The sequence below is a fragment of the Scyliorhinus torazame genome, chromosome 29 (assembly GCF_047496885.1).
Source record: "Scyliorhinus torazame isolate Kashiwa2021f chromosome 29, sScyTor2.1, whole genome shotgun sequence".
NCBI classification, from domain to species: Eukaryota; Metazoa; Chordata; class Chondrichthyes; order Carcharhiniformes; family Scyliorhinidae; genus Scyliorhinus; species Scyliorhinus torazame.
Window position 1 is genome coordinate 35,792,908 of NC_092735.1, and position 15,440 is coordinate 35,808,347.

The following is a 15,440-nucleotide window of genomic DNA, read 5'->3' on the forward strand; positions in this document are numbered from 1 at the left end:
TGCATTTGTTCCTGGCATTGTAAAGATCTATACACCTGAACCCCCAGGACTCTTTGGACACTCCCTGAATTTAGCTTCATACCATCTAGAAAGTACCCTGCTCTATCCATTTATGGTCTAAAATGGATAACCTCACACTTGCTTACATTGAAATCCATCAGCCACAGTTTTGCCCATTCATATGGGCAATTTGTAATTTTATGCTATCATCTAGACTGCCTACAATACCACCCAACTTTGTGTCAACAGCAAATTTGGAAGTATGCCTTTCTATACCATTATCCGTTGATGGATAATGTGAATAATTGAGGTCCTAACACAGATCCCTGTGGGACACCACTAGTTACATCCAGCCAATTTGAGTACCGACCCATTGGCCCTACTTTCTGTCGCCTGTCACTCAACCAATTTCCCAGCCATGTCAGTAATTTCCTCTCAACTCTGTGGGCTTCTACCTTAGTTAAGAATGAGTATCGATAATAGTCACCATGAAACTACCGGATTACTCATCGGGGGTTCACTAATGCTCCTTCGGGAAGGAAATCTGCCACTCTTACCCTGTCTGGCTGATATGTGAGTCCAGGCACTCAGCAATGCCCTCCGATAAGGCCTGGTCAGCCATAACGTTGTACTGAAGAAAGTGTCTCTCCACCACCTCCTCGAGGGTAATTGGAAATAAGCAGTAAATGTTGGTCCAGCCAGCAACACCACAGATAAAGTATAAACTCTTTCAAAATGAGGGGTCACCCATTTAATACGGAGGCTGATGAGTCTTTGGAATTCGCATCTTCAAAAAGCAATGGAAGCAGAGTGGATATTTTTTAGGCAGAGGTAGATAGGTTCTTGGTAAGCGAGGGGTGAAAGGTTATAACAATAATAATCATCATTGTCACAAGTAGGCTTACATTAACACTGCATTGAGGTTACTGTGAAAAGCCCCTAGTCGCCACACTCCGGCGCCTGTTCGGGTACACAGAGGGAGAATTCAGAATGTCCAATCCACCTAATGGGACTTGTGGGAGGAAACCGGAGCACCCGGAGGAAACCCACGCAGACACGGGGGAGAACGTGCAGACTCCGCACAGACAGTGACCCAAGCCGGGCATCGAACCTGGTACCTTAACGCTGTGAAGCAACAGTGCTAACCACCGTGCTACCTTGCCACCCATGGGTTCATTGGGGGTAGGTTGGAAAGTGGGCTGGAAATTTCCAGGCAATCCCCCCCCCCCCCCCCCGCCGCGGCCGCCCTTCCCCAACCGCAGCAGGTTTTCCCCCACCCCGGCAGAGACATCTCGCTGCCGTAAGGATATTTCAGTCCTGCTAAAGTTGATGGGAATTTGTGGGAAGGGCCGGAAGAGATGACGATCAGATCAGCCGGGATCTTACTGAGGGCGGGGCGGACTCGAAGGGCCGAGTGGTCGGCCCCGCTCCTAGCTCGCACCATCACTTGTAATAAAAGTAACAATTTCCAACTCATGAATGTCGGGTTCGGGATTTATAGACTTAGTGTTCGGCATAAAAGGGTGTTATTGCTTCAACCGTTGTGAGGTATTGGGATTCCAATCGTTGAGAGAGGTGGACAGAAACTGAAGTGTAACTTCAGTGCTTTTGAAGTAAGAATTGCATTTTCGCAGATGGATGTTCTGTTTCGATTGCTGTGACAACAGTTTTGACGTACCATGAATCATGGAAGAATGTAACAAACGATCATTGATCTATGGGAAACTCAGGCATCCTCTTGTAAATTAAGGTTTCGATCCGAACTCATGGGACATTTAAGAGGAGAATGCAGCCAATTCCTGGCAGTCTCTTCCCATTTTCCTTCTCGCCCTCTGTGGTAGTCGGTATCAGGGGAATTACGGTACCTAGGTTGGAGGTACCTGATGCTGTCAGATCATTGGTGAAGCCTGCCTGCTGGCTCCGCCCAGTAAGGCGGAGTATAAGAGTCTGCGTTTCTCTAGCTGCTGCATTCTGTACCTGCGCTGCTGGGGAAACATCTAGATCAATAAAGCCTTCAATTGTCCTACAATCTCGCTTCGGGAGTTATTGATCGTGCATCAATTTATTGAACTAGATTTGAAGAATGGAGCTCCGCATCAAGCCGGAGTGTCTGTAACTTAGCCCCCACGCGGCAAACTCAGCGGCGACCTTTAAACACCGGCTGGTGTGTTTCAACGGACACATCAGGACGGCCACAACTACACCCACGGAGGACCAGAAACTGCAAGTTCTCCACTCAAGTGTGAGCCCAGAAATCTACATGCTCATCGAGGACGCGGATGGTTTCGAGGCCGCAATGACCCTGTTGAAAGGACACTACATTCGCCCAGTAAATCAGGTTTACGCCCGGCATCTTCTAGCTACCAGATGACAAATTCCAGGGGAATCACTAGACAAATTCTACCGCACACTGCTAGTACTAGGTAGGAACTGTGATTGTCCGCAAGTTTCAGCCAACGACCACACCAAACTTTTAATCTGGGACGCCTTCTTTGCAGGTATGCTGTCCTCCCAGATCCGCCAGCGGCTGCTGGGAAAAGGAGACGCGAGGCCTCAAGGAGGCACGGGCCCTCGCAAGCTCCTCAGACTTGGCCCCGATGTTTTTTTTGCGGGCAGGCCAAGCACCCCCGGCAACGCTGCCCGGCCCGCTCCGCAATTTCAAGGGCTGTGGAAAAAAGGGGCATTTTGTGTTGGTATGCCAGGCCCGGGCGGTCGCCGCTGTCTCTGGGGGCGAACCGGGGCGCCGCCATTACCCTCATCGAAGGCCACGTGCAGCCCTTGGGCGCCGCCATCTTCGATCCCGCGAGTCACGTGCGGACCCCGGGCGCTGCAATCTTGTTCCCCAGAGACCACGTGCGATTCGTGGGCGCCGCCATCTTGCCACCCCCGGCCATGTGCGACCCGTGGGCGCCGCCATCTTGGCTGGATTCTCAAGACCCCAATTCAGATGACCGCACACCGCCCGAGGAAATCCATCAGCTTCTGCCACGGCTCACCTCGGTGACTCTGGTCCAGTCTCGGCCCCAAACTCTTTCGATCGCTACGACGACTGTACTCATCAATGGATACAAGACATCCTGCCTGAGCGACTCCGGGAGCACAGAGAGCTTTATACACCCCAACACGGTAAGGCGCTGCTCCCTCCCTTTACACCCAGTTAACCAGAAAATCTCCCTGGCCTCCGGGTCACACTCTGTAGAGATCAAGGGGTACTGCATAGCTAACCTCACAGTCCATGGAAGAGAGTTTAACAATTTCCGACTCTACGTCCTCCCTCACCTCTGCGCTGCCACACTCCTGGGATTGGACTTCCAATGTAACCTCCAGAGCTTAACCTATACCCCCTTTCACTGTCTGCAGCCTCGCAACCCTCAAGGTCGACCCACCTTCCCTGTTTGCAAACCTCACCCCCGATTGCAAACCCCGACTGCCACCAGGAGCAGATGGTACAGTGCCCAGGACCGGACCTTCATCAGGTCGGAGGTCCTGCGGTTATTGAAGGAAGGTACTATCGAGGCTAGCAACAGCCCCTGGAGAGCTCAAGTAGTGGTTGTAAAGACCGGGGAGAAGCACAGGATGGTCATCGATTATAGTCAGACCATCAACAGGTATATGGAGCTCGACGCGTACCCTCTCCCCCCGCACATCTGACTTGGTCAATCAGATTGCACAATACAAGGTCTTTTCCACGGTGGACCTCAAATCCGCCGACCACCAGCTCCCCATCCGCCCGGACGACCGCAAGTACACTGCATTTGAAGCAGATGGGTGGCTCTACCACCTCCTAAGGGTTCCCTTCGGTGTCACAAATGGGGTCTCGGTCTTCGAACGGGAGATAGACTGAATGGTTGACCGGTACGGTTTGCGGGCCATGTTTCCGTACCTCGATAACGTCACCATCTGCGGCCACGACCAGCAGGACCACGGCACCAATCTCCGCAAACTTCTCCATACCTCTAGTCTCCTTAACCTGACCTATAACAAGGAGAAATGTGTATTCAGCACCGATCGCCTAGCCATCTTCGGCTACGTAGTGCACGATGGAGTCATAGGCCCCGACCCCGAAGGCATGCGCCCCCTCATGGAGTTTCCCCTCCCACACTGCTCCAAGGCCCTGAAACATTGCCTGGGTTTTTTTTTCATATTATGCCCAGTGGGTCCTCAATTATGCAGACAAGGCCCGCCCACTAATCCAATCCACGTTTTTTCCCCTGTCGGCAGAGGCCCGCCAGGCCTTCAGTCGCATAAAGGCGGACATCGCAAAGGCCACGATGCACGCAATCGATGAGTCCCTTCCCTTCCAAGTCGAGAGCAACGCATCTGCTGTAGCTCTGGTGGCCACCCTCAACCAAGCGGGCAGGCCCGTGGCCTTCTTCTCACGCTCCCTCCATGCCTCCGAAACCCACCATTACTCAGTTGAAAAGGAGGCCAAGCCATAGTAGAAGCTGTGCGGCATTGGAGGCATTACCAGGCCGGCAGGAGATTCACGCTCCTCACTGGCCAACGGTCGGTTGCTTTCATGTTCGATAATGCACAGCGGGGTAAAATAAAGAACAATAAGATCTTACGGTGGAGGATCGAACTCTCCACCTACAACTACGAGATCTTGTATCGTCCTGGGAAGCAATGAGTCTCCTGATGCCCTGTCCCGCGGCACATGTGCCAACGCACAAGTGGACCGACTCCAGACCCTTCACAATGACCTCTGCCACTCGGGGGTCACTCGTTTCTTCCATTTTATCAAAACCCGCAACCTGCCCTATTCCATCGAGGAGGTCAGGACCGTCACCAAGAACTGCCAAATCTGCGCGGAGTGCAAGCCGCACTTCTACCAGCCAGAGAAAGCGCACCTGGTGAAGGCTTCTCGCCCCTTTGAAGGCCTCAGCATGGACTTCAAAGGGCCCCTCCCCTCCACCGACCGCAACATGTACTTCCTGAATGTGATTGACGAGTACTCCCGGTTCCCGTTCGCCAACCCCTGTCCCGACATGACCGCAGCCACCGTCATTAAAGCCCTCCACAGCATCTTTATGCTGTTCAGTTTCCCCGCCTACATACACAGCGATAGGGGGTCCTCCTTCATGAGCGACGAACTGCGTCAATTCCTGCTCAGCAAGGGCATTGCCTCGAGCAGGACGACCAGTTACAACCTCCGGGGAAACGGACAGGTAGAGAGGGAGAACGGAACGGTCTGGAAGACCGTCCTACTGGCCCTACGGTCCAGGAATCTCCCAGTCTCCCGCTGGCAGGAGGTCCTCCCCGATGCACTCCACTCCATTCGATCACTACTGTGTACCACAACCAACGAAACACCTCAGGAACGTCTCCTTGGCTTCCCTAGGAAGTCCTCCTCCGGGACCTCGCTCCCAACCTGGCTGGCAGCTCCTGGACCCATTCTGCTCCGCAAACACATGCGGGCGCACAAGTCGGACCCATTGGTCGAGAGGGTACACCTCCTTCATGCTAACCCTCAGTACGCCTATGTGGCGTACCCCGACGGCCAGCAGGATACGGTCTCCCTCCGGGATCTGGCGCCCGCTGCATCCCCACCCACACCCCCCTCATCAACCCCACCCACCCTCCCACCGGCACACCCCACGTCTGCCCCCTTCCCAGGGGGATCAGTTCTTCCACTGGTCCCACCCAGGGGTGATGAAGCTGAAGACGCCATGCTCCCGGAGTCACGGATGCCCGAGCCGGCGCCTGCATCACCGCCGAGACTGCGACGATCACAGAGGACGACCAGGGCCCCCAATCGACTAATAGCTTCATTACGAAATGTACCTGTAAATAAATACCTGTAAATAATTTGTGTGACATGTAAAAAGGCAAAACATTGTACCACCGACGGGTACTTCCATAACCTCCACCACTGTATAACGCGAGACCACCACCCCCGCCGGACTCTTTTTTTTAACAGGGGGTGAATGTGGTAGTCGGTATTAGGAGTATTACGGTACCTAGGTTGGAGGTACCTGAAGCTGTAAGATCATTGGTGTGGGAGGTACCTGATACTGTAAGATCATTGGTGGAGCCTGCCTGCTGGTTCCGCCCAGTAAGGCGGAGTATAAGAGTCTGTGTTTCCCTAGCTGCTGCATTCTGTACCTGCGCTGCTGGGGGAAACATCTAGTCCAATAAAGCCTTCAATTGTCCTACAATCTTGCTTCGGGAGTTATTGATCGTGCATCACCCTCTACCATCCCAGACACTGGCGGTGTATCCCGGACAAGAGACTTGGCCGTCATCTTGCATTGAAGCAGAATGACTCAGGAGCTGCTCGCAGGTCTGGAGATTGGGATAAATCACGTCACCCATATCGCTCAGCCTCAGAATGCGAGTGACGCTTGCTGCCAGGGACGAGCTGTCTCATTCGATCCTTTCTATTCATTTCTTACAGCCCGAGGAGTTGACAAATGTCCTGGAGATCAGCAATATTGTGTTCACCAGCATGTTTGCCCTGGAAATGATTCTCAAACTCTCTGCGTTTGGATTCTTCAGCTACTTGAGGAACCCTTACAACATTTTCGATGGTATCATTGTCATCATCAGGTAGGTGATGGACAGCAAAGGCAGCAGTCAATGTTTGGTCGCTGTTGGAGACGTTGGTTGGGGTGTTGGGGGGAGGGGGAGGAGGTTGATGATTCCTGTCGCTATTTCGTTAAGGAAATAAATCGCATTTCTGTAGCGCCTTTTACAACCTCAGGATGTCCCAATGGTGAACAGCCAATGGTGCACTTTTGAAGCGGGGTCATTGGTGTAATGTAGGAAACACAGCAGCCGATCTGTGCACAGCAAGATCCCACACACAGCAATACGATAATGAGTGGATAATCTGTTATTTAGTGATTTTGATTGAGGGATAAATATTTTTGGGAGACCAGAGGTGGGGGTTGAAATCATCTTTAAAATAGTGGCCACCCAAGTGAGCAGATGGGCAGTGCCTCCATCTAATGCCGAATCTGATAGCATCTGATTGGTATTTAATATGCTCGGCCTGCCCAAGGGAGGTGCCACGGGCCTCTCGTCAGCTCCCCAGCCCACACGCAAGGCCCTCATCACTTGGATTACAGTCCGCCCCTGCACTTTCATTCTTCCACTCACACACAGAGAGACACTCGCTCTCTCTCACACACACACACACACACCAACACTCACACACACAGACGCACACGCTCTCTCACACACACCCCCAAATACACCCTCCAGACACACAACCCTGACACTCCCCCCCACTCACACACACAGACGCACACAGACACACGCGCTCTCTCACACACGCACACACACACCCCACTCACACACACAGACGCACACAGACACACGTGCTCTCTCACACACACACACACACACACCAACACTCACACACACAGACGCACACGCTCTCTCACACACACCCCCAAATACACCCTCCACACACACAACCCTGACACTCCCCCCCACTCACACACACAGACGCACACAGACACACGCGCTCTCTCACACACGCACACACACACCCCACTCACACACACAGACGCACACAGACACACGTGCTCTCTCACACACACACACCCCACACACAACCCCCCCACACACACACACGCACAGACACACAGGCTCTCACACATGCACACCCCACACACAACCCCACTCACACACACAGACGCACACAGACACACATGCTCTCTCACACATGCACACCCCACATACAACCCCACTCACACACACAGGTGTACACAGACACACACGCTCTCCCACACATGCACACCCACACACACACACCCCACACACAACCCCACTCACACACACACACACAGACACACACGCTCTCCCACACATGCACACCCACACACACACACCCCACACACAACCCCACTCACACACACACACACAGACACACATGCTCTCTCACACACGCACACCCACACACACCCTCCACACACAACCCTGACACACACGATCCACTCACACACACACACGCACAGAGACACACGCTCTCTCACACACGCACACCCACACATTCTGACAAACAAACATACTCATAGAAACTCACATATGCGCGCACACTCTTACACACTCACACACACACACTCACACACACAGTCACAGAAACTCACACACATGCACACACACTCCCTCACACACACAAACTCTCACACACAAACTCACTCTCTCTCACAAACGAAGGGCGCGATTTAACGGAAATGCACAGATTCCTGTATCGCGTACATTTTGCCGGGTGTTTCCGCACTTTACAACCTGCATTTATACAGCATTGTTCCGACACCATGGGCTAGGGCGCGGTGAATTGACACGGAGTCACAACACAATTTAATTAACCAATAATTAGAAATATTCCCGAAGTCCTTGATCCTTGGCTGCCCAGAAATTACAGTCACCAGATTTATAAATTTAAACACAATTACTTTTGATTAATAACAAGAACCAGAATGAAATAGGCAGCAAATACAACTGGTCAACTATTATTTGTGCACAGCAAGCTCCCACAATCCTAATGACTAAATGGTCTGTTTTAATGATCGGAGGTAATAATTGGTCAGGACATTGTGTTGTCATGCAGAAAACCACGTCTGAAGATAAAACTAGAGCCACTCTTTCCAAACTTTTGTTAGCATTCATTTACAGGGATATAAATTACAAACACGTATCACCTTGTTTAACAACCATAGTTTCAGTTCAGTTTTATAGGGAGACCAGTGATTTCCCAGATAATGTCCAACACTTTCATACAATCAAATACAATCAACACTCTGGGGAGAGTGGAAAGCTCTTTTCCAGAATTGTAGCCTGTCGATCTCCTGCGAAGGCAGACAGGGCTTTGATTTAGTGTCTTCACTGAAGGACTGCCCTTCTGACAGTGCAGCTCTCGCTCAGCACTGGCATGAGTGGCGTCCGCCTGGACGTGTGCTCAGGCCGCTGGAGTGGGGCTTGAAACCACGACGCTGCGTCGCTGAGCTGGGGGCGCCACCCTGACTGAGTGTTCTTTAAGCACTTCTCCAGCAGTCCCATTCCCGAAGTGTCCCATTCCCAGCCGGGAATAATTGGCGTGTATTTTCTGTTAACATCTCTTTCTTGGGGCAGCGTCTGCGAGATCGTCGGCCAGTCCGACGGGGGCCTCTCCGTCTTGCGCACCTTCCGCCTCCTACGGGTGCTGAAGCTGGTGAGGTTCATGCCAGCGTTACGCCGCCAGCTGGTGGTTCTGATGAAGACAATGGACAATGTCGCCACCTTCTGTATGCTGCTGATGCTTTTCATCTTCATTTTCAGGTAGGTCAGTGCGACGCATCGAAAGGGCAACTTGAGTCATAGCTCCGTGCTGGGAAATGTAGTAAACAGGAACACGAAGAGGCCACTCGGCCCTTTGAGTCTACTCCGCCATTCAATACAATTATGGCAGATCCTCTTTCTCAACATCACACTCCCGCGCTCTCCCCACCCTAGGCACCCTCGGAGTCCAGAAATCTACCTAGTTCCTTTTTATGTAGGTTTAGTGATTTGGCCTCCATAGCCTCCTGCGGCAGTGAATTCCACAGGATCACCGCACTCTGAGTGAAGAAAGTTCTCCTCATCTCAGCCTTATATGGTCCACACCATATCCTCAGATTGTGACCCCTTGTTCCAGGCTCCCTCCCCAGCCAGGGGAACCAACATTTCTGCACCCAGTGCCCAGCCCTGTAGCATTTTATACGTTTCAATGTGATATTCTCTCATTCTTCAACGTTCCAGTCAATACCGGCCCAATCTCTCCTCGTACAATAATCCTGCCATCCCAGGAATCAGTCAGGTGAACCTTCACTGCACCCTATCACAAAATGGTAGGATGCTAGTAAAATGAATGTATTTTTTTTTGTACACATGTAAAAAAAAAATCAAACTACCGCGTATTTTGTAAACCATGTGTGGGCAGCAATTACGAGAAAGGAAGGGAAAGGAAAGAACAGGGAACAGGGTGTTCTTGGCAATTGATACATTTAATAGGCATAAGTGCTGTGAGCCAGGAAGCGGGCTAATCACAGATTAGGTGTTGAAGAAGCAACAACAAGGGGGCAACAGGCAGCCAACCTCAGGAAACAGCTCAGCTGGAGATGAATTGCTAAAGGAAAAAGCCACTTTGAGCAAAAGATCATTTTCATCGCTGAACCGAAGGCCTTCCCAAGTCCTCATCACATAGGCCGTACGGTGTGGTAGTCACTGGTTAGATTTGACCAATAGATTTATTATTATAATAATGATCTTTATCATCGCAAGTAGACTTACAGTGCAATGAAGTTACTGTGAAAAGCCCCTAGTCGCCACACTCCGGCATCTGTTCGGGTACACAGAGGGAGAAATCAGACTGTCCAAAAAACACCGAACAGCACGTCTTTCAGGACTTGTGGGAGGCAACCGGAGCACCCAGAGGGTTCCCGCGCAGACACGGGGAGAACGTGCAGACTCCGCACAGGCAGTGACGCAAGCCAGGAATCGAACCCGGGACCCTGGAGCTGTGAGGCAATAGTGCTAACCACTGTGCCACCGTGCCGCCCTTTTGAGTGCTGCTTGGCCACGAAAGGCGTCACAGCAAGCCTCATTGCAGTTAGAAACTAGTTATGTTTCCCAAAGGAAGCGATGGTGTTGTGGTATTGTCACTGGACTAGTAATCCACGGACGCAGGCTAATACTCTGGGGTCCTGGGTTCAAATCCCACCACAGCAGATGGTGAAGTTTGAATTTTGTAAAAATATCTGGAATTAAAAGTCCAATGATGACCATGGAACGATTGTCGTAATGTTCACTGATGTCCTCCAGAGAAGGAAATCTGCTGTCCTTACCCGGTCTGGCCTACGTGTGACTCCAGTTGGCTTTGAAATGGCCAACCAATGCCAGCCCAACGAGTGGCTTCCACATGCAATGAATTCAATCAAAAATGATTGAATTGGCAGTGATGCTCATCACTTGGGATTCGGTACAAACATCGACCAACTTCAAATCCCTTCCCACACTAAGGCAGACTTTTGTGTCTCTCCATAGCTACTAATTCCCGGAACAGGTCGTTGGTCTGTCGCCAGGCAGTTCATAGCTTGAAGGGTTCTCTCCACGTCAAGCTTGGCTGACCAGGAGTCTCTCCCACTCTCACCACCAGCCATTGGCGTGTTTGGAAAGGTTTTACAGGTTGACACTCCATGGTTTGGCGTTATGAGCGCCCCCTTCTTCGACCATCGAGTCCCGGAGCGAGATTGAAGCTGAATATCAAACGTTGCTCCCCAGTTATCTGCTCGATATATTCAGCAGTCTCTAGATTATGACCCCTGGATGGTTCTGTTTCCTAAAAGACATTAATGAATCAGATGGGTTTTGAAGGATAATTCAACAGCTTCACCGCCCTGATTACTGAGATTGGTTTAATTAACGGGATTTAAATCTGCCCCAGCTGCCAAGACAGGATTTGAACTCGTGTTGCTGCGTTATTACTCCAGGCCTCCGGGTTACTTGCCCAAGGGGCAATTCAGTTTATCCCAAAATGTAGCAGCAGGTGCAATCCCTTGAGTTCGCAAGTGCTGCCCCGCCCAACAGAGCTCGGAACATCTGCGTTCATGGAACATCTGTGTTCATGGTCTTTATGATGAAGTGTCGATCCGGTTAAATTTGCCCAGCCACAATCCTCTCCCAGGAGATTACATCACTGGGATGAAATGGAGGAGGGGAGGGAAAGGAATGCTAAGACCACCCTGGATTTGGGATAGAATTGGGGGACCCTTGCTGCCTGTATGATTGGATGCGGCCGATCAGATCTCGGTCACAGTGTGGCACCAGCAAATGGGCGGGATGTATTTTCCAAAGAGTCCCGTCATCTCCCATTCCCCCACCCCCTCTGTATCTCTCCACTCTTTCAATCCGCTTCTCCCAATGGCCAAGCTCAAACACTGGGTGAGGAATTCCACCTCCACAGGCAAGCTTGCATTCCTATAGCACCTTTTACTTGACCCCCCCCCCCATGGCATCCCAAAGCCTTTTACAGCCAATCAAGTCATTTGGAGGTGTAGCCTCTGTTTTAATGTAGGAAACCTGACAACCAATTTGCGCACAGGAAGATCCCACAGACAGCAAAGTGATGATGGCCAGGCATTTTAGTGATGTTGATCGAGAGACCCCCCCCCCCCAGGGGCCTCAACTTAACGTCTCATCGGGCAGCACAGTGGGTTAGCTCTGTTGCCACACGGCGCCGAGGTCCCAGGTTTGAAACGACTCTGGGTCACTGTCCGTGTGGAGTTTGCACACTCTCCCCGTGTTTGCGTGGGTTTCGCCCCCACAAGCCAAAGATGTGCAGGCTAGGTGGATTGGCCCCGCTAAATTGCCCCTTAATTGGAAAAAATGAATTGGGCACTCTAAATTTAAAAAAGTATATTAAAAACAACTTAACGTCTCACCAGAGAGGTGGCACCCCCTGCAGCACGCCCTCAATATTACACCAGGAGCATCAGCCTGGATGTGGCGCTTGGGTCTCTGGAGTCGGTACTCGAAGTCACAACCTCCCGGTGCAGGAAGCTTAAACAGAAAAACAACCTTGCTTGTTTGTAACTGTTTTTATAACCCATTTGTAGCTTCCTCGCTCAATCTCGAAATCTTCGTTCCATCCCTCTGTGTGCTGTGAACAGTTAAGTAAGGGACTAGTTACCAGACGTCTACAAGTGTGCGCAGCAGAAAGGCCCCTTCATCTTATTCAGATGTCCATATCAGGGCAGCATGGTGGAGCAGTGGTTAGCACTGCTACGTCACAGCGCTGAGGTCCCAGATACGATCCAGGCCCCGGGTCACTGTCCAAGTGGAGTTTGCACATTCTCCCCGTGTCTGCCTGAGTCTCTCCCCCACAACCCAAAAAAATTGCAGAGTGGGTGAATTGGTCACCGCTAAATTTGGGCCAGCACGGTAGCACAGTGGTTAGCACAATTGCTTCACAGCTCCAGGGTCCCAGGTTCGATTCCCGGCTTGGGTCACTGTCTGTGCGGAGTCTGCACATCCTCGCCGTGTCTGCGTGGGTTTCCTCCGGGTGCTCCGGTTTCCTCCCACAGTCCAAAGATGTGCAGGTTAGGTGGATTGGCCAGGCTAAATTGCCCTTAGTGTCCAAAATTGCCCTTAGTGTTGGGTGGGGTTACTGGATTTGGGGGATAAGGTGGAGGTGTGAGCTTGGGTAGGGTGCTCTTTCCAAGAGCCAGTACAGACTCGATGGGCCGAATGGCCACCTTCTGCACTGTAAATTCTATGAAATCTATGAAATTGCCCCTTAATTGGAAAGAAAAAGTATTGGGTACTCCAAATTTATTGAAAAAAAAGATGTCCGCATCTCCTGAAATGGCTGAAGGGGATTCCAAGAAAGTGGATCCCCGCCACCCAGTGACCCCCCCTCGCCTTTCTATCCCAGCGTCTGTGTGTCATTGGCCTGGCCTGACCATGTAATTTGGCCTGGTTGCCATGACGACAATACCAGGGCCTACAGGACCTCTCCTGTCAGCACAGAGCAACATCAAACCTCACAAAGTGTCTAATTGAGGAATACAACTGCACATCAGCGTCGAGCAAGGTTCAGCTTTGCTGCATAATTGGACGCGAAGGTTAGGAGAGAAAATAAAGCGAATCACTGAGGCTGCTGGGAACCCATCTGCACACACTAGGGAATGAGAAGCTAATGCTTTAATTTGACTAAATGAAGAGGAGAGCAGATGGGGTCGACTCTAATCTCCAAAGTCTTTAGCGGCACTTAATTGTTTGAATTTCTTGGTGAAAATTAACTTTAACGTATACATGTCCACGTCTCCTCCTCCTCCTCAGCATACTGGGGATGCACATCTTCGGATGCAAGTTTAGCCTGAAGACCGATGGCGGAGATACCGTCCCCGACAGGAAGAACTTCGACTCTCTTCTCTGGGCTATCGTCACAGTTTTTCAGGTGTGTGTGTGTCGTGAGCGACGTGCGCGGGTGTGAGGGGTGGGGTGGCGGGCGCCTGGAGGGAGAAGGCAAGATGGGTTCTGAGGAAATTTTGGCGGCAGGGTGGGAGGGAGAGAGGGAGGACAAAGAGCTCCCATGAACAGTTTGGGCGGCTCCAACAATGGGACAGAGAAGACCTGCATTTCTATAGCGCCTTTCACAACCTCAGAGCATTCCAATGTGCTTTACAGCCAATGGAATACTTTGGAAGTGTTGTGATGTCATAATTGCAGAGGGCAATCTGCACACAGCAAGCTCCCACACACAGAAATGTGATAATCACCAGATAATCAACCTAGTTGTGGTGTTCTTTGTGTTGCTTAACTCAGGATGGTTGGCGTAGTGTTCACAAAGACCACAAAATAGCTTGAACTTAAACAAATCTATAAATTTATTAACACTACTAATTTGGATTCAACACGTACTCCTAAAGAATACACAGTTGATTGTTAACATATAAACTACACTCATCTACAACTAATCTTAATACTAGTATAAACTATGATCTGCTCTCACTCACACTAATAATACTTCTGACTCTCTCTAGCTAAATCCTGATTACACAAGGCTTAGCATCAATGCCTTATATTCTTATATCTGTAGCTCCCTCTAGTGGCTACTCTAGACATTTCATTAACCCTTGCAGTGCCTACAGTTATGATAATACCACACTAGTGATGTTAGTTGATGGATAAATATTGGCTGGGACACTGGGGAGAACTCTTCTTCGAAATAGTGCGATGGAATTTATTTTAACCATCATCTGAGAGGCCACTCGAGGTCCAAGTCTAATATCTCATCAGAAAGACGGCACCTTCGGCAGTGCGGTGCTCCTTCAGTACTGCACTGGGAGTGTTGGCCAAATTATGTGCAAATGTTTCGGGGTTGGGGCTTTACCTTCTGACCCAGGGACTACCCGCCCAGCCACGGCGGGGAACCTGGTGCGTCGATCAGGCCTGGCAATAAGGTATTCAACACTTCAACCTGGAGGCTGCACTCTACCCAAATGCCAATGCTGCTGGGAGCTGAACAGGAGTCCTGTGGGTGAGCGACAGACTTTCTTCCTGTGACCAGCCTTTACTTAAGAGCTGGGGGTAGGAAAGAAACTGACGGTAAAAACGGAGAGAGCGAAGAAACGGAGAGAGGTGGGGGGAAAGAGCTGATCCATTAACAAAAGAAGACTGGAGAATCAATGGGATGGAATCATCCCAGTGCCATTTGAAGATGTTAGTAGGTGGGATTTTCCAATCCCAACAGCTGGCAGGATTTTCCAGTCCCGCTTCTGGCTGGCGCACCACATCTGTCACCATGGGACATGCCAGGCCGGGGATTCTCCGCCAACGTATCACCTGTTTCAGTCAGATTGGTTCAAGGTGCCCTTTCCAATTTCCCAAAAAATCACTGTTCCTATCTTTAAAGGCGAGTTAGTGCTTGCTACAAAACAAGACATTGAAGGGGCAGGGGAGGGAGGGGGTGG

General features: G+C 50.9%; 1 protein-coding gene across 1 annotated transcript in view; it reads left to right on the top strand.

The window, feature by feature from the left end:
• The window catches only part of cacna1ia (calcium voltage-gated channel subunit alpha1 Ia), a 229,704-nt gene that overhangs the window by 94,402 nt on the left and 119,862 nt on the right, over nt 1-15,440 (top strand). The window contains 3 exon segments of the mRNA XM_072492567.1: nt 6,398-6,549; nt 9,082-9,267; nt 13,807-13,924. Coding sequence (XP_072348668.1) covers nt 6,398-6,549; nt 9,082-9,267; nt 13,807-13,924 — 456 coding nt within the window.